The following is a 20,407-nucleotide window of genomic DNA, read 5'->3' on the forward strand; positions in this document are numbered from 1 at the left end:
CTTAGTAAGTCACTAAGCTGCCCTGGCTGGGTATAAACTTGCGGTCCACCTGCCTCAGCTTTCCAGAGTGCTGGGATTATAGGCCTTCACCACCACCCAAGGCTCATCTGTTTCTTTGTGCAGGGAAAATTGCCCTTGAGATGAACCAGCCAATACATTTCATTCCCTTCTACAGGAGTGGGGCAGCAGTAGAGGATCAAATACACAAACTGTCCCTTTATCCTTGTACCAGTGAAAGGTTGTAATGAAAGTTTGAGTATCTTCCTATGATGACTTCTCGAAGTTAAACTTCTCTTCTGGCTTCTTACAAGAAGGCAAAAAAAGAAAAACAAAACAAAAACAAAACCTTGTTTTCTGCTACTTTCCTTTCCCCCAGCTGGGGATGGGACCTAGGGCCTGCTGAACACTAGGCAGCACTCTCCTGTTAAGCTGTCTGCCAGTTGTTTTGACAAAGATTGAATTTCTGACACAGGGTCTCGCGCAGGTGTCCCGTGCTTGTGATGCATCTCAGGCTCCCCAGTCGCTGTTGAGTGCCAGATAATGTGGGTGCATGCGGGTATGTATATAAAATTTACCATCATTAATTCTAATTAGTAATAATTATCACTGCTTTATCTATGTGGCGACTGAGACGGAAAAAGGTGGAAGAAAACAGCAAGCTACAAAGTTGAGATTTATATCGTCGCTCTTTTATTTTTTCGGAATAACTAAAGAATTGTATTTTTTTCTCTTTTCTACTTTAATTAGGAGCTTTCAAAACTATTTAACTTTGAGTGTTTTTATACGGAAAGAATTTTTCAAAAGTTCATTATTCATGGAGTTGTAAATATTTCAGACCAAAGTAAAAGATGCCTTAATGGAATCTTATGAAGAATATACCCCAGCTTAGGACATCATATAAATTTCATTTTTTAGCAACACAAAAGGCTATGTTCATTAAAGTTTTTACTGTCTTAACAATTTCCTCTCCTCCTCCAACTAACTAGTCATGGATGATAGTTTATAGCCCCATTTTTCATATTATTGCTTACATGAATAAAAATTATAGTGACTATTCCTAGCAAACTTGGCAATGTTTAAACATTTTTTAAAGCAAGGACAATATTGCTGTCAAATTGGATTTTATAAACAGTCTTATTTGGGATAACAATTTAGTTTCAGCACAGAATTCTTTCTTTTGTCCAAAATAGCACCATAAACACCAGAAATATGTAAACCTATATATAAAACATATATAAAATATAGAATATCACTAATCTTTTTCCTTTATATGGTAATCATACCATATAAAAAGAAAGTATTGTTGATGGGCCAAGTAGGAAAGTGATTTGGGCAAATGACCTTACTGGCTATGTATTAACCTTCAAACACCAGGTAAATGTCACCTTTCACCAGGAAAGCAATATTAAAGAGTTCCTACAAAGCTGGGATTTGTGTATTTATTCTTCAGGAAATGCTGGCTTTTTGATATTTCAGCCAGTGCTGTTAGTGCTGTCCTGCATTTAGACAGCTGCCTGAAACCCTACAGAAACAGGAGAGAGTTGGCCCCTTGAAAGGTGGTACAGGTTTTAGTTGCTTTAGGAACTGAAAGAGCACAGACATTCTGACTTAAAAACTAGGACGTAGCTGCATGGCATAAACATCCTTGTAGTCTGTTTATCCTTCCTGGCTTCAAGGGAATACACCTGCCAATCATCTCAGTGCAGTGCTATTGTTCTCAAAGTGCGATCCCTGGGGCCACAGTAACAACTGCATCACGGAGAAACTGCTAAAAGTGTAAATTCCCAGCTTCCAGGGTCTGATTTATGAAGGCCTCCAGGTGATCATGGGCCAAAGTTAAGTCCCTGAAGCAGCAGTTAGGATAGTAATGGTAGGCTCCAGACTTCTCAGGTTCAAATGTAGCCCTGCTGCTTGCTGAATAGTGTCTTAGTTTGCTGATATATAAGTTTGGAGTAAATATGGCCCCTGTCTCATTTTTATCAAGATTGAGCTAACATATATGAAATTATTTGAACAATGAAGAATGCTATTTGACATTAGGTATTTATATCTTTTCTATTTTATGCTTTTCTATTTACTAAAACTCCAAAGCAAAGCCCAGTATTTGCTTGCCCCTTGTCCATCTGCATCCTTGAGGCAAGAACCTGATATCTCTGAGGATACAGCTGCGGCAGGCTTTGCCAGAGCAGGCTACTGGTGAGTGCAGGAAGAGCTGTATCAGGCCAACCCATGGAATAGGGTGAAAGTTTTAGAACCAAAGACATTTCACTTTGCTTTGGGAAGAACCTCTGCCAGACCTCTGCTGTGGCAGCAGGAAGCATTTGATAACCAAGTGCTGTGTTCCGGTGTTTCGGACTCTGCAGACGGAGAATCCTGTGGACCTGCTCTATCAAGCTCTTTAGCTCTTGTTTGCAAAGTGGGTGATTATGTAAAGAGGATGATCACTCAAGACACCGTGACATTTACCTAGCTTTTGCCTCCTGACTGCACAGAACCAAGTGACTCAGACAAAAGATTGATGCATTGGAGGCTGAGGCAGTCAGGAAAGGCTTCAGAGCAGAATATTTGGAAACAGATTGTGATTCAAACCACAGCCTAGGCTTGTTGGGAGGCCAGGATGAGCAGGGATGTTGTTTTCCTCTGGAACGTTTCAAGAAGCTGCATTTATACCAAATGGCCTTTCCTCTTAATGTCCCAGCTCAGCTGGCTTTGCAAAACTGATTGGTCCTTTTTTTTTTTCCTTACCCTAGGTGTTAAGAGAGGGAGATTTGGAAAAAAAAAAGGGGGTTTCTGTATGTACTAAGTATGATAAAGCTATTTTAAGGTTTATCTGAAACATTAAACAATAAGTAATAGTCCACAAACATTTGAAAATAAGAGTAGAGGCATTGAGTTTGCTTTACAAGATATCAATGATTGTTAAACTACAGTAATTAATATGGAGACACTAGAAAAAATGGAAGGAGTTGCCAGGAAAATAGATTCTTTGATAAATGTAAAATAAGTACATATTGAGGAAGCAAGTCCAGTCTGGGAACCAGTGCCATGCATGAGCCACTGGCAGACTGGGAACAGCCAGACCCCAGCCTCTTCCAGTGCACTGGCCTGCAAACAAGTAGCAGTCCCTCCATCCCTCTTAAGTGATCAGCTTATCTAGAGAAACACAGGCTGTGATGATAGCTATGGAGGTGAAATGCAATTGGATGCCTGTGGTTTTGTGGTGTTTCACTAACATTGTCGGTCTGTGGCCTGTGGTCTGATCATAGGTTCAGAGGATAGCCGTACACAGTGTGGCATCTAGGGGGGAAGCTCTTTCTGGGGGTTGCAGCCATTGTTGATTCCCTATGATCTTATTTTGGAAGTCCTATATCGTTTTTATTGTTTTGTTGGGTTGGGTTTTATTCTCTTTTGTTTTGTTTGATTATGTTAAATTCAATGGCAGGAGCAGCTATCTCAAAGATAGCAAGATATTTTATGGTAGCATTTTGGATTTACTATTACGCTGTTTTGAAGTCCTTTATTGTATTCATTGTCTTGTTTTTATTGTTTCTATTCTCTTCTGTTCTGTTTGATCTTTATTATGTTTGAAGTTATCTGCAGCTATTTTGAAGACATCAAAAGGCATTATGGTAACTATTGTTGATTTCATAATGTTTTGAAACCCTGTATCAACAACACTGGTTTGTTTTGTTTGGCTTTATTATGTTTTATCTTTTTTAAATAAAAAAAAGTATGTGTTAAACTCAGGGCAAAGCAATATGGATATATCATCATTATTGCATTATTATTATTATTGGTGCTAGAACTACTTTGAAAGCTACTCAGTCAAGTTAGTTCTCACTAAATACCAAATGCCAAAATAAATTTAAGGTGCATTGAATGTGTGTGAAAATGGAATCACGTGCAAATACTGAAGGAAAGGAAAAGTAGGTGAATATCTGGGCAATTTCCCTGTCTCTAGACAGAGGAAAGACTTGAAATTCAAAGGCAATATCTTTGGCACATGGGAAAAAAAACTGTTTCCTTCCCATGGACTGGGTTTTCTTTTGATTTTCTTAATAACAAATGCAAATCCAGTTCCAGGAACTAAGGCTATACAAAATGTCTTCAACCACATCCTCAAGTTTCTATCCAAGAAAATGCAAGACATGGAGCAACCTGCAGATTTTTGGTACCCTCCTAATGGACCCTCTCTCTGACACAGAATTGCTTGGCTCACCCAAGATATGCATGTGACACTCCTCCCCAAGCTAGTGCGGCTCCCTGGGTCTTGAGGAATGGAAATACAGGGCTTGATCATAGCATCTTCCTCAAAAGAGAGAAAGCAGAAGCAGTTCTAGGGTCATCAAACACGTCTCATTTTCCTGCCAAGTACTTGGCCAAGCTTTGTTCTCTTGGCATTGTGGCCCATTAAATGTGGGTGGCAGTGATGTGGTGTCGCCCCTCCTGCATCTGACTATCAGCAGTCTCTGTCTTTTCCTGTTCCACGGTGACCTTGCAAGCCACATACTGAAAGCCACAACACCATGAGACAGCAGCTACCCGGGAACTTACAAGAGGCTGAGTGCAGGTGAGAGGCAGCCTTCACGCTCAGCGGTAGGTAAGTCATTGTCTTTTGGAGGCATGTCAAATCCTAATGGCTCCCTCTCATTGACATCCACATTTTAAAAAATCATGACATCAGAATATAATTCCTGCTTTGTTTGGGGAAGAATCCTCCCTCTCCTCTTTCTTTTCTTTGCATAAATGGGAAACAGGCCTTTTGAACCACAATACAATGTGCTTGGCTTTGTCTGCAGTACTGAGGACTGAACACAGGTCTTGCCCACACTAGGCAAGAGCTCTACCACTGATTTACATCCCCAGCCCTTTGCATTCTTTATACGGAGACAAGATCTCACTAAGTTGCTTAGGCTAGACTTAACACTTGCAATGCTCTTGTCTCAGCTTCCTGAGTAGCTGGGATTATAGGTACACAACACTGTGCCTGGCCTCTTACAAAAATTTTGTGAGCAATTTTTTGCCTTTTTTTAATCTGATGTTCGTCTTATGGGATAAACTGCAGAGTCTCTTGCTAATCGCCACAGCTTAATCCATCTTTGCTCTGTTTCTTCCCAAAAAGAAGAGGAAAAAAAAGAAAAGAAAAGAAAAGAAAAGAAAAAACTGCAGAGGTAATCACAAGCCTCACTGAAGGGAATTTATTTGCCATGACTTCCCAAAACAAAATATTGAACAGAATTCTTTTTTGTACTCAACAAATATTTAGTGAACACCTATATGTAGTATGTGCTCTGATGCTTGAGATATTTCAGTGAACAAAACACAAAATTCTTGCCCTCAATAGAGTCTGTCTTTCCCTCTTGCAGTAGGGAGAACTTTTCAATGAGCTTTTGAAATGAATTTAATGAGTAAATGAATTATATAAGTACCAAGGAAAAAAGCTGAGTACAGTGGTGCATGCCTGTCATCCCAGAAGGCAGGAGGATGGCCATGAGTTCAAGATCAGCCTGGGCTATACCATGAGTTCATAGCCAGAGCCTGTCTCAAAAAATAAAAAATAAATGCTGTGAAAAAGGAGATAAAAACAGGGCCCACGGAGAAAGTAAAACCTAGATGTCACCTGCAGCATTACAAAGGGTAGTCATGTAAACCTTGCAGGGACAGCTTTGAGCAAATCCCAAGGTGGTGAATGAGCAGCCCTATGTCTAACAAGAGGAAGAGAGCCCTGGAAAGAGTAGTACATAGCTTAAGGGGAGACAGGGCTGTGTGTCTGAGTATGGAAACCCATGAGGGGGTAAACACAGATGAGTTTGTGCTCAGAGAGAACAGTAACGTCACATGGGCCCTCTGGACATTGTAAGAATTTTGTGCTTTGTAGTGAAATAATTGTAGAGCTCTCCGTTAAAAGCCTGAAACTTATCTCCAATTTGCTAATAAAGGGAACTTATCGGCTCATATTACAGTGTCAGTTTACATGAAATTCACAAGTCAGCCCACTGTGACTTGTGAATTTCACCCAGCCACCACAGATCAAGTCTGAGGGAAGGCACTGATTGGTCTAATTTGGGTCACATGACTTCTCTAAACCAATCACTATTATTGAGATAAAGCTGTATTATTGGCCAGCCTGAGTCATGTGTTTATCTCCTAGCTAAAGAGTAGGGATGGACTGCTAGCTCCAGAAAACACATGAAAGGAATTTTCTACTAGGCTTGAAAGGCTTTATCACCAGAAGCAGGAATGAATGCTCAGCAGGCAAAAGTAATAAATGTCAACTACAAAAGTAATGAAAGTCAACACAAAGGGGGAGAGAGATTTGACTCCATAGAAATATAAAAAGTCTGTGTGACAGAAAATATTACAATCAAAATTAAGCAAAACAAACAGAGAATTGTATGCAGGAAACATGATGAAAAGGTAATATACACATACAAAAGGCTCATAAATTTCAATAGAAAATCAAAATCTCAGTTTGACAAGTGATCAAAGGCCATAAGCAGATTAATTCTGCTATCAGAAAATATGATTAGCTGCCAGAAAATCTTTTTCTCCATTGTAAATGAGATGAGAGGAAACATAGTGACAAACTATTTCTTATACTGATATGTATTTATGTCCATGTTTACATAGGATTCTCCAGGAAAGGTTCTAAAAAATGGAGATGCTCATTTTATAATTTCTAGAAGAGGACTACAAAGTAGTTTGTTGATAGCCAGTGGAAGTGATCTGGATGTACTCCCTGATGTAAACAAAAAATTTGTGGCCAGAAAGGTTCTTAGAGACTGAGAATCAATCAAATGAAACCTTCAAGTAAGCTAAATGTCACAGCATAGAAAAATGATATATAAATTACAGTCATAATAAAACATTTTTAAATGTCTTGGGAAAATGGTTGATGGATAAGAAAATGTCTATGATACAACAAGTGAAAAGGCAGTGTACACAAATGATCTAAAGTGTGATTCACTCATGAAAATAATATACCATGAAAATAGAGGATAGGACCTGACTATCCACAGGTTTTTGATAATTTGTGACTATTATTTTAATTCATTGATTAGGACAATTTATCTGATGGCTTCTTGGTATTTCATTTTTGCCATTAATTTGTTTACTGTGAATTTTCTGCTTCTGGGTTATATTTGGGTAAATTTTACTTTTAAAAATCTTCAACTGATGTTATAAAGTTATACATTCAATTTTATCTTATAATTTGGATATCCTTTTAAAATTATTTGTGATGATTGCTGAAGATTTGCTTATTTTAACAGGGTTTTTTAACAACCAGGAGATTAGTGTTCTACGGTTTTAAGAAATATCTCAGTTTCATGTAGTGTCTGAGTATGGACACCTTTTTTTTTTTTTTTTTTTTTTTTTTGTCTTTGAGACAAGGTTTCACTATACAGTTCAGGCTGGCCTTGAACTCACTTTGTAGCCCAGGATGGCCTGGAACTTGCAGCAATCTTCCTGCCTCAGCTTCTCAGGTCCTGGAATTATAGGCGTTCAACACCATGCATGCCTGGATTTTCTGCTTTTTACTGTTTCTAAAATTCTTAGTTTGAATGTTTTTAAAATTTTTTTGTTAGATTTTTAATACAAAAGAGACTAAAATATAACTAGAGACTGTAAAACTATAATTTCCTTTAAGCATATCATGGTTTTATCCTATATTCTATATATTATTTGTCTTAATTCATTTGGGCTGCTACTATAAAATAGTTGGTTATTTTGAACAACAGAAGTTTATTGTACACACTTTTGGGGAGTGAGGTCCTAGATCAGTGCACCAGCAGAACCAGCTTCTGGTGAGGCCTCTCTGCTCTATATGGGGCACATTGCTCCCTGTACTATGGCAGAAGGAGCAAGGCGGCTGCTGTATCATCTTTTAAAAAGCACTGCTCTCATCCTTAAGTGTGGAACCTTCATTTGAGACATGATTATTTCTCCCCAAATCCCTACCTTTTAAAATAATTACATTGGATATTAGATTCCAACATTTGAATTTGAGACATCAGCATTCAGATAATAGCAGTGTTCATTTTTGTAGTCAAGTTTATTCTTAAAACTTATTTGATAAAATAATTAGAAAATTAATTTTTAAATCTTACCTTTAAAGTATTATAGTATATTACATATTGTCTAATGACTAGTTTATTGCATAGAGATTAGAAAGTAAGGCTTTTATCTAAAGGGGTACAAAAATTCGTGGCAAGAAATAGCTTCAGTAGGGAGTTTAAACTTTGAACAACTGAATATTTATTCTCAAATGAGTATTTTACACTGAAAAAGAGATACTTGTAATTCACAGACTGAAATTTTTTCTGGAACTCCCAGCTATTCAATTCTTAAAGAAAAAAGGCTACATTATTTTGTCCAATGGAGTTACCACATACAGATTTTTGTCTCTGGTCTATGTCAAATAAGCAACTACAAGTTGTTAGTGTTCCAAGTAACAAAACTGGGGTTAATTAGAGTTTGGGAAGGGGATCTGCTTTGAAATACCATAGTTGGAAAAGGCAACTCGAGGAAGTGACGTAGATCAGAGAGTTCAAGGATGCTGTGAATCGGGTGAAAGAGCTTTTAAGGTCAAGGTCTTGAGGCTGAACAGGCTTGTCTTCTGGGAATGGAGAAAAGATCAATACAAAGTCAGCATTGTCAGCCAAGCTGAGAGTCACACAAGGTAGGGTTAGTGAAGCAGATGCTATAGAGTCTTGGACTTTTTATTTAAGAGTTGATGGCATATGTATCAGTTAGTATAGGCTGCACTCTGCTATAGTAACAAATCACCCTCCACTAATTTCAAAACTTAGGTTTATTTCTGATATATGTCACTTTCCTAATGAATTTCCTGAAATTCTACATCTTCACTCCAGGATCTATGCTTTTGGAGCAGCCTGAGGTTTTGCTGATTGTTACAATAATGAAAAAAGAATGAGAATCTTCAAGCTGCTGCCAGACATGACACATGCCATTCCTACCCACATGGCTTTGAAAACAAGTTACACAGGTATATCCTTTTTCATTAGGGGAGGATGTAATCCTAACCCAGTGAAGGTAAGTGAACTGAACATTGATATAATTCTCTTTGTAAATATGCTTCCTTCCATATATACTACTGCAGTGGTAAAACTGTACCCGCTTTATCTTTACTTACAGAGTCACTCTAATTATTATCAGAGAAAATATGTCTCTAACAAATTTACACCAATATTTAGGATGTACATATTTTAAGAACTCAAATTCCCAGTAGCAAAAAAAAAACACAATTTCACCTTCATGGGTCCTTAATTTGGAGACAAAGTTTAAATCGACTTTAGTATAACAGGATTTCATATTTACTATTTAACTGTAAGGACCATTTATTCTTTTTGGTCCTTTCTCTAGTTTAGAGCTAGAGAAAGAACCATTTGCCTAGAGTATTAAACAGCAAAATCTAATGCAAATAACTTACCAAGTTCTTTTGCAAATAATAAAGTCTAATATCTTGGCACTTTATTCATGTTTAAATTTAAGAGTGAGTTCCCATACCTATTGGTATGTCCATTTTCTGCACCAAGAAGTGGAGGCGCTTTCTCCCTCAAATCTCATGACTAGGCCAGAGTCTTAGCAAGGAGAGTTTAAATGGGTGTCACTATCCTTTTGAGCCCTCAGAGCCATCGATGGAATTAGACGGGAAGCCAGCACAAGGGTTGGGAGAGAAATACGAGTGACAGAAAATGACAGGAGAAGTTGGGTGCAGATTTATAAAACTCTATCTCACAGTGCCAGGCTCATGCCAAATTACCTCCACTGTCACCCTGAAGCACTGTGTTGAGGTTGTGCATTGTAGCATGAGACTCTCATCATATATTTTTTTCTCATCAAGCCTTGTTTACTATTGGGAAAATGCTCCTCTCATGCAGCAGTTCAGAAAATCTTCTCCTTAAATAGTTACCTCTCTGGTTTCACTTGATAAAAGAATGATTTAATTGCCTTCTAGGACAATCACCTTGATAGCACCTATTCTGTAGGAGATAAAGGGAATTAAATTTGATATATGCATTTGGATTTTCAAGAGAATGTTGAATCTTTTCCTAGTGATTTTTGGAGGGCTGTTGCCACACTTTAAACACCTGTAAAATTCTATCAACATCCTGTTGACAGTAAACTTTGGAGGATCATGGTCACCATAATCACATGGCCAGCATGGAGACTCTCATTGAAGAAGCTCAGGAAGAAGTCCAACATTGAATGGTTCTCCCCAAAAGATGGACCAATGTTCAAGGAACCACTGGCTTTCTCTCAGAAATTTATACCTGCTTCTCAGAAGCTGTAGTGAAGGCAGTTAATTACCTAGTATTTAAAGAAAATTCAGACATTGTGATTTGTGAGTATGCAAACTATTCTGAGTTTAAAGCTTAAAAAACACCTTCAAAACACTGACTGACCAGACTTAATAAGGAAAAAGTATTAATAGGTGAAAGTTGACTTACAGACATAATCTTAAATACTCCACATATTTACAACCAGATAGTATTAAATGAATAATACTGCCTAAATAATACACTTCATGAAACAGATAATTCCACATTATCCTCTCAAACCAATTTTTATTTGCACTCTGGCTAACAAATATAATATGAAGGCAACAGTTTAAGTGCTCTAGTGTATGGCACAGATGAAACAGATTCAGAAGCAAGCCAGCATTTCCAGGCTGGTTTAACAAAAGAGGCACGTATTATCCTATTTAGCAGTTTATACCAGAAGACATTTTTCCCTTTGCAAGCAACAGACTACATTTATTTGCATTAAGTAAAAACATATCTTGATCAAGAAAATTACTTTTATTCTGATTTTCCTTTATATCACAAGTGTTAGGGTAAGGCAAATCCTTAATGAATCATATGATAAAAACCCTATTCTCCAAGAAAATATATTGGACATATTCTGCTAACTTTGTTATTGTGCGAAGCACAGCCAACATGCATCACATACAGAGAAACATCTTTTCAAATCAAATGCGTCAAGCAGAACTGTATTAATTCACAAAGAGGCTTTTCAGTGTTTCATAGAAAGGTTTACAATTAGCTGTGGTGATTAATATGTGACCCAATATCACAGACAGTGTTTTGGATGCCCTCTTTTTGGCTTTTATGAAAGAAGGCTTGTCGATCCTCTGACTAGTGACCAGCTAGAGGAATAGGCCCTTTGTCTCACCCCAAGTGAGTACCTTCTGAATTAGGACTGTTATGCTGAAGGCCTACTTTGATCCTCTGTGTGCAAACATGACTCACCCGGGGCTGTTTCCCTCCTTCCCTCCTGTAACCCTTCATACTACATACCCTGACTGAAGTATGGTTGGAAAGTAACACCCAGAATCCATGTGCAAGAGAATCAATTAGCTTTTGAAATGTATTTCATTGTATGGCCCAGGCACTGACAACCCCAGAGAGCGCTGGCTTCCTGCACTGAGATATCGTCCATCTGGCTGATGGCTAGATTACTAATATATTACTACTGGAATGGAAACTAGTATTTGTTTTAAAGCATAAAACAAGATAGCCCAATAGTAACCAAAAGCATAACAAAACCAAAATGAAGCTGCAATCTAATTATAAAATGAAGTTTAAAGAAATTCAGGAATGAGATGATAATATTTATGCTTCAGTGTCTTAGTTTTCAGGATACAGAGATTACTTTCCTTTTTCTACCACTTTTAGACCAAGAACTTATTCTTTTCATTCTTTATTTACCCACATTTAAGAAGAATGACTAAAAGGGCTGTCATTGGTGATAAGGAGAACGCCTGGACTCGGATAATTGTAATTCTGGCTGTTCCTCACAGGAATATTGGGTGTCTTTCCTCTTAGCCCATTAACAAAACCTCCGTCCCTCTTCCCTCCTTGTTTTAAAGTAGAACTCATTATAGTAGCTGAGTAACAGTAACATTGGGAGTTGCTGGAAAACAAGTTCCTAGCAGATTGCACTCATCAGGTACTTCACAAGAATGACAACTTTCAACTGAGTTATAAATGGCATGAAATGTAGAACCTGTCAATATTTGGATGGCATCAATTCTTGGATGCTGCAAAATAAGGCTTGTCTTTGCTCTTCCAGAAAGCAATGTCAAATGTCAATAAAGGACATTTATGCTTCAAACTCTAGAATAATAGGAAGAGAAACGGCTATATCCCAACTTCACAAAATCACTTAAATAGCATCACTGCTGTGTTGATGAACAGCTTTAAAAATATGACATACACAGAGTTATAATTTGCTAAGCATTCCAATATACCAACCAAACCATCTAGGAGGGGTAATAAATTCAGAAAGCTGAAAAAAAATCTTCAGAAGATGAAAAGATGACTTTTCCAAAGAAAGGACAAACTTAAAGAACTGGATGGGATATTTAGGAAACAGACATTCTGTCATTTTAGAAATACTTATGGTGATTTACTACTTTTCTCCTTCTATTAAAGCCCTAAATAGGAAGGAAGGGGGATTTAAGAAAATACACAGTAAATGTAAGTTTCCACAGAAAACAAGGGCAGGGTCGTGGGATCAAGCATTTCACTTTCTGTTGGCCCGGGACAGATGCCTGTGATGACTTCTGTTCATCAGTGCATATGTCCACCTTTTCCAGGGCATCTTTTGTCATTACTGTGCAGCTCCTCTGATAGGCCTTATTCAGTGGTTTTAGGGTAAGGGAGCCAGAAATGTCAAATGAGCCTGGAATTGGGTGTGAACAAACCATGCCACACACTGCAGAGCAGAGAGCTGGCAGTGCAAGCAAAAGCTCTGATTATTTTTAACTGCCAGTGGGGTTCTACTTTGTGGCCATGCATCTTTGAGTACAACTGGCCTGTTACTGTGTGAAAAACATGAGACTTCACGTGGACACCTTGAAAGAAATAGGAATATGTTTAAGTCCTAAATGCAGCAAACCCTCTTAGTTCTCGACAACACCCAGCAGACGCATCCTTTACCACTGTTACATGGTATGATTGAAAAATAGTGTTTAATTTTCATATAATTTCTTACAGTAAAAGACACATTACCATTAGTTTCTTTAAAATACTGCTCCTTACTTTGAACACACTCATTCCATCGTCCTTGCCACTCTCTGAAGCAGTTCTAGAATTCTTTTGCATCTTGAATTCTGGCATCATGGCTGTCCATGACTGATTAAAAGTGTTCCCCTATAACGTCATTCTGAATTTGAGGAAGCCATAAGTTCTACCATGCCAGAGCTGATGAGTGAGGACCCACACTGATGTTTCAGCCTACCCTGTCTACAGGATGGCTCTCAGCAGCAGCAATCATTGGGTTTTTTAATCACACCTCAGAAAAACTTGCAGGAAGAGGGTGTCCAGAACTGCTGCAGATAATGGCAAGAATGACACGATGAGTGCGGTCAAAGCGGAGGGAGTATTTTGAAAGGAATTATTAATAGGGTGTCTTTTAGTGTAATTTTTACAAATTTAAACTTCATATATTTCAGTCATACCTCATACATCTCAGTGCTAAAGTACATGGTAAAAGTCATGAAGCAACTGAACTCTGCTGAAAATCAATATGGCGGGCTGCTTGACCATGAAGGAAAGACTCCAGTCGCCACCAGAACCTACATTCCTTGTTACACCTCTGTGCTCTTGGTTGAAGCCTCTCTCCACAACCCTCACTAGCGACATGGGACAAATGGTACTTTGGAAACTCTGAAAACACATTTTAAACTCATTGTTCAGAACTTTTCAAAGTGGACTCTGAGGGATCCTCCCCCCCTGCCCTTTCTAACCTTCTTCCTTTACCTGTGGGTTACACTGACATGGCGTGGTAATTGCTGAAATTTGGCCTGCAACTGTCAGTCATCTTCCTTTTCGAAGAAAGCACTGTAGGCCAGCTTTGTGAAATAACTGAGAAGGCAGATGGGCCAGGAGACACACATGAGTGTTAAACCCTGCCACCAGACAAAGTTTGAGAGAAAACAGAAGTGACAGGGACAGTGTCTGAACAATGCATTAACAGGGGTCCTCCCACCAAGATAAGGAAACTTATTTTTTCTTTCATTTTTGCCAGGTAAACAGAACAAAATGCAGGTGGAGAAATTAGAGCAAAGGAGCCCCATCCTTCCTCTGAGGGACTTTCCTCCCCCCACCCCCACCCTCCTGCACAGGGCAGTTGTCATCTCCCCAAGGCCGCCAGAGGCCTGGCGGGGCTGAGGACTGTCCTTGAGTTTCATTTCTCGGTTCCTTTGCTTCACCTTGTGCCCCTGCAAAAGACAAAGAGAAACCATTTGTTAGATGAAAGATGAGGCATCTTCATAGACTCAGTAAGGGATATCTTGTAAGAATATCTTACTTGACTATCTAAGAGCTTTGACTATTGGGACTGTAACTGCTGGTACATGGTATCTTTAAAGGGCATATGAGTCACTGCTAATATACAGTGCTGAGTTACAAACATCACTGATGATTGTGCTAGCAGCTGAGACCTTCCTTATTAACTGTCTGCTGTGTTCTCCACCCATGAGAGAACTCTTAGACACTACTGTGCTCTAAAAGTCTATACTCTATCTTTTAGAGTTTTAAAAATAGAATCCAATTATAGAGAGCTTAAGCATATAGTTCAATTTTGAGAAATACATATATTTAATTCACATCACTATGAAGATGTTAAAACATTTCCATCACTCCAGATGGAATGCACTAACCCCATTTCTTTTGGAACCAACAACTGCTCTGATTTCTATTACCACAGATTAATTTTTACCTGATCTAGAACTCCATACAGATGGAATCACACAAATATTTCATTTGTGCTATCTCCTTTCACTTAGCATAATGTTGCAGAGTTTCATTCAGGTTGCTACTTGTTGACCATAATATGTTTTTATTACTAATCAGCATTACATTGAAAATATATTACTTTTTTTCATCCCTTCTGAGATAGTAGGGTTACATCAAGTCTTGGGCTTTAGTAATATTACAGTGAATATTCCATTAAAATATTTATTGTATCGATGGGGATCCATGTGATCTCTCTTCATGTACACAGTGTGCACTTATCATAGTCAATCACTCCACCCCCCGCCCCCACATTTCTAGTTCTTATCTGGTATTCTAATTTCAGGTTGACTTTTTTCCATATATGAGAGAATGTTCTATGTCTGCTTTATATGATTTAACACACCGTCATGTCCTCTAGTTTCATCTATTCTGTTGCAATGACAGGATTTTCTTCTTTATGGCTGAATACTCCATTGTGTATATGTATCACATCTTTATCCATTCATCTCTTGATAAGCAGTTAAACTAATTCAATATCTTAGCTATTGTAAGTAATGCATCAATAAATATGGGCATGTAGTTATCTCTCTGATATGCTGATTTCATTTCCTTTGGATATACACCCAGGGAATGGGATAGCTGGATCCTATGGTGGTTCTGTTTTAGTTTATTAAGGAACCCTGGTCTCTATAGTAATTGTTCTAATTTACATTTCTATATAAGAGTTCAATTTTCCCCACATCTTTGCCAGAATTTTTAAAAATAATAGTCATTCTGAGGTATCTCATTGTAATTTTGATTTGCATTTTCTTGATGGCAAATCATATTCATAATTTGCATTTCTCCTGAGAATTAGCTGGTCAGATCTCACTGGTTCATTTTTAAATTGGATAACTTGTCTTTAAAAAAAACTTTTTGAAATCTTTATAAATTCTGAATATTAACCCTCTGTCAGGTGAATAGCTGATAAATATTTCCTCTTGTAGGTTTTATTTTTACTCTGTTTCCTTTACTGGGCAGAAGATTTTTAGTTTGACATAATCCCATTTTTCACGTTTTGTTTTTTGTGTTTTGCTGACCTATGGACAAAACTGCTGTTTCTTTGTCTTCAGTTTGTTTGGAGTAGTTTCAGAGTTTCAGGTTTCATATTTAGGTCTTTGATCCATTTCGAGTTGGCTGTCATACTGAGTGAGAGCCAAGGATCAAGTTTTAAATTTCGGTACATGGATGCTGAATTTTCCGAGCAGTGCTGTCCTTTCTCTAAGGCATGTTACCGATGCCTTTGCTGAGCACCAGTTGGCTGTGGTGTATAGGATTATTTCCGGGGTTTCTATCCTGTTCCATTGGTCTGTGTATGTCTATCTTTAAGCCCAAAGATACTGTTTTGGTTACTATGGTTCTACTTGTATCTGGCAATTAGGTATTGTGATGTTTCCAGCTTGGTTCTTTTACTTAAGACTGATGAAACCATTAATCATGGTTGTCATGATTAGACTGACTGGATTAGAAATGTCCAGCAATTACTAAAAAACATTGTCATGTGTGTCTGAGACGATTTGCATTTAGGCCAACAAACTAATGGAGGAAGAGACACTCTGATCATTGTGGGGAACCATCCAGACAATTCATCCTGGTTATCTTTGAAAAGATGAGCAACTGTCTCCATTTTTATAAACTTGGCCCTATCTCCATGTATTGATATGTATAGAGTTGGCTAGGCTATTTCGTTCCTTCATAGGCTTTAAGCAATGTGAATTGGGCTGGCTGAGGAGCTGATGTGTAATCTCAAGCAAGGTGAAAGGTCAGCATTTCCACATGTAGTGACTCCCCTAATATATAGTTGAGCTTGGCAGGATGGAGAGCCTTTCTCCACACTGTTGGCTGGGACCAAACCTTGAGAAAAAGGCTATGATCTCCCAGGACAAAAAGGATTGAACATTAGAACTGAAGCACTCACCCTAAGTTATTAAATTCTATGTCAGTTGTGCTATGCAGATTACTCTCTCTGCATTTCTTGCTATCTACATATTGCAGAGGTGATCTCAGACCTTCTACCTAGTCTGGTTCATTGTATTCATGGCAATCACGTATTTCTTGCCACTGTCAGTCATTCATCCCTGAGCCACTCTCTTCATGAAGAATTAATAAAATCCAAGTTGGGCTCTGGGTTGTGGCCTTTGTCTGGTGAACAACCACCATCTTGGCTGGACTTAGGGCCCCTTGGCTCCCCATAACTCTATACATGTCTTAGTGTCTTTATTCTGGCCTTGGGTTGTACTGGAAATGGTAGATTAGAATTAACTCACTAGAATTCCAATAATTTCTCCATGAGATTACAAAATAAACTTCCTAGTGGCAACAAGTACAGGAAAGGGTTTACTATAACCATGGGTGGCACTACTCAGTAGGCTTGTAGCCTTGATAAATATATCACTTGAACATTAACTAGTAATTTTTGTCTATTATTACAGTTTTTGCCTTAAAAGTCTTTTTTTTCAGATATAAGTGTAGCTACTCCTGCTTGCTTTAGGTTACTATTTGCGTAGAGTACCATTTTCTATCCTTTAGCTTTCAGTCTTGTATATCTTATCTTGTGTAGTGCGTTTCTCATAGGCAGTAGGTTGTTGGGTCTTATTTTTAATAAACTTAGCCAATCAATAATAAATTGCCTGTAAAAGACTTAATATTTTATATCCTTCACTCTTTGGCTTGGTTTGTTGACTTTATAATGTTCGATTCCTTTCTATTCTGCATATCTTTTCTAGTGGCACTTATAATTTCTCATGGTATTAGGGAAGTTACCTTTCTTTCATTTATGGAAGTAGGAGTCCTTTGAGCAACTTTGGTGGAGTTTGCAGCTTTGAAAAGTCTTAATTTCTGCTTCATTTCTATAGGAGATCCTTGCTAGTGTACTATAATCTTAGTTAGCAGATATTTTCTATCAGGGCTTTAAATATATCATTTCATTCCCTGATGGCCTATACTATTTCTGCTGATAAATCTGTTGTTACTCTAATGGAGCTAACCTTGAATATGACTTAGCACTTTTTTTTTTTTTTTTGCAGATTTTAAAATCCTCTTTTTGCCTTATACTTATCAGAATAGCTTCCTTGTCAAGATATTGCCTGACTACAATTGCGTAGGTGGGATCATTTTTCAAAGTAAAGATATGGAATAGATTTGAAGTTACTTAAGGGTCTGCAAACTTGTGAGAATTGTGAAACTTCTGGAAATCCTTTACCTTTACTCCTTTAAAAGAGAGGTCCTTTCTTCCCTGATTATGAAGGTATTTTGTTTCTCTTACTACATTGATATCCCATGGTCTCTGGATCTCACAATGTTCCAATTTCTCTTATAGAGTTCTCCCATGGTGATTGTTTCTGGTTATTTCTGAGGCTACCTACCCCTGTGCTGCTTAAATCCCTTATATAAATGCCTTGGTGCATATAATTTAGGCATATCTTCCCATGTACTTCAAGACATATTTAAATTACTCATCATACCTAATACAATATAATGCTATAGAAATAGTTGTTTAGGAAATAATGACAAAAAAGCCTTTATTTCATACACATATACTTTTTGTTTTTTAGAATACTTTTGACACGTTTGGCTGAGTCTGTGGTGCAAAAGACTGGCTGTATTACAAAATATTTAATTATATTGGGTCCTGGCAAAATAGAAGAGAACGTTGAATTCAGAAAACTAGTCTGATAATAGTGACCCAGCATGTGAAAGTAGGTAAGTTAATAAATTTATCTTGCTCTTAGGTTAGTCACTTGTACAAGGAAAAATAGAACAGATGGTCTGTAAGTTAGCCCTGTGCAAATGGCCTTTGAACTTTTAGAAAATATTCTGAAGTGTTTATGCATATATAAAATCAAAAATGCATTTATCATAGACAGGGTTCTAAGTATTCAAAAGCAGGTAAAAGAAAACTGAAATCTACTTCTGCCAAACTATGTTTAGAAATTCATTATTCTTTAGGGAGTAACATGGGATCATCAAAGAATTCTGGACTGGGGGTGTTTAAGCTTCCTGTCATTACCAGTGGCCTTGTGCAAATTGTTTCATTCAAATTCTTGAAACTTAGCAAAGACTCTTCAGTTTTTACAACTCATTCATGTAATGGTCAAGAAAGAGTTTTTGGACAAGAAGGAGATTTTGATATTACCTCAGGAAAACAAAGATCTCGGTGCTCTACTTTATATAGTAATCACTTAGGAAAATAATAATGAGGGTTTGTTGGCAACAAAAGGTCAGCAAGCAGTAAGGAGCCTGCATGGAGTTGTTCCGAGCAGTGCACTTCATAGCTTTTTATAGTACTAGGTACTTCTTAACCCTTCAGGGCCTTACATGAGCAGGGTAGAAAAGGTTAGAAAGGCCCTGTTTGTATAAGTTTGTATTTTTAGTAGTCCTAGGTTATTCATTCATGTTTTACATATATGTATTATGTTTACTTTTCTCTAAAGTTCAAGATGAAAGACAGATGCGTTTTTAAATTTTATTCTGTAATGTTTCAGTCTGGTGCAGCCTAGCCTCTGAAGAGAACGCATAGACCAAGACAACTGTGTAATACAGGTCATGACCATGTCAACAATCTGTGTCTTACTTTCTGTGGCTCATAGTGCCTTATTCCAAGGGTGGTTTTTTAAAATCAACAACCGAATATTTTAAGATAGGGATTGGAACAGTTTTAAGAGTTAGGCTGACTTCATTATTCTTAGTAGCATTCTCAATATATGGAAAAGGGTAACAGATCACTCATCATGCTAGATCTATTTCAGTTTCTAGTATCATGTTTGTTTGAAAAGTCCTAAATCTGGCTTGATACAGACTTTTTATTTTCTTAGGAAATTTCTTCAGGCTTTTTCAATTCAACAAACCTTGTGTAGATGCACATGTTCCCAGGTAGTGTTGCAGAAGGGAGGAAGGACTCAGGCAGACTTATTTCTGTTATACATATGCATATAATTTTGTGCCTTCTCCAGGGCAAAGATTTAGTGTTATGGTTAAAAAGAGAGATTCCAAATAACTCAGCAGGTAACTTCTGGAAAAGCAATGCTTCAAAATCAGGTTGGGGTTGCTGAAATAATTTGATCACTCCAGGAGGCCAAGGGGTAAGACAAAATATTTTTTGTTGTTGTTAAAGTACAGAAAACTAAGGTACTGTATGATTTAAATATGCCTTGGCTTATCTTTTTCTCTTCAAGATGACAGGCCTGTAGGGGATAGTCCTCGCCTTACAGTGTTCTCTGGTTTAAAGATTTTAAACACTTAGCCAAACCCATATGTAGGACTTGGAAAGACCAACAGTACTACAATATGTTATTTGCAAATAGTTCCTTACAGCTGATGAATCAACCGAACAGTCCTACCACAGTGGCTTCTTACCTATTGGTGATCTTGCTGACTGTGCTGACTCTCTGTTGGGTCACTTACACTGTCAACTTGACTACTCATTTCAACTGCAATAAAAGAAAACAGTGAATATTAAATATTTATTAAACATATCCCTTAAATATATTAATTTGATACTTTCCTGATTTTCTGTCTTATGCCTTTTCTGTTTGTCTTCATTCATGACACTTATGAGTTTACAACAGTGTTGTATATTTTTACAGGTGAGAGCTGGGCTGTCA

At 37.7% G+C, this 20,407-nt stretch overlaps 1 protein-coding gene and 1 long non-coding RNA gene across 3 annotated transcripts in view; one reads left to right on the forward strand and one right to left on the reverse strand.

Moving 5' to 3' along the window:
• Positions 1-196: 196 nt before the first annotated feature.
• Positions 197-12,483, forward strand: LOC134476046 (uncharacterized). The gene is made up of 2 exons (XR_010047486.1): positions 197-4,600; positions 8,874-12,483. It is a non-coding gene; the product is annotated as an uncharacterized LOC134476046 (long non-coding RNA).
• The window catches only part of Macrod2 (mono-ADP ribosylhydrolase 2), a 1,970,011-nt gene continuing 1,960,166 nt past the window's right edge, over positions 10,563-20,407 (reverse strand). For both annotated transcript variants that reach the window (XM_063248672.1, XM_063248671.1), the window contains 2 exons: positions 20,160-20,233; positions 10,563-14,248 (listed from right to left, as the gene is read on the reverse strand). In XM_063248672.1, coding sequence (XP_063104742.1) covers positions 20,160-20,233 — 74 coding nt within the window. In that variant the 3' untranslated portion in view covers positions 10,563-14,248. The remainder of the gene's footprint in view (positions 14,249-20,159; positions 20,234-20,407) is intronic.

The sequence above is a fragment of the Cavia porcellus genome, unplaced genomic scaffold (genome assembly GCF_034190915.1).
Source record: "Cavia porcellus strain 051 isolate PalLab524CR breed Dunkin Hartley unplaced genomic scaffold, mCavPor4.1 scaffold_5, whole genome shotgun sequence".
Lineage (NCBI taxonomy): Eukaryota > Metazoa > Chordata > Mammalia > Rodentia > Caviidae > Cavia > Cavia porcellus.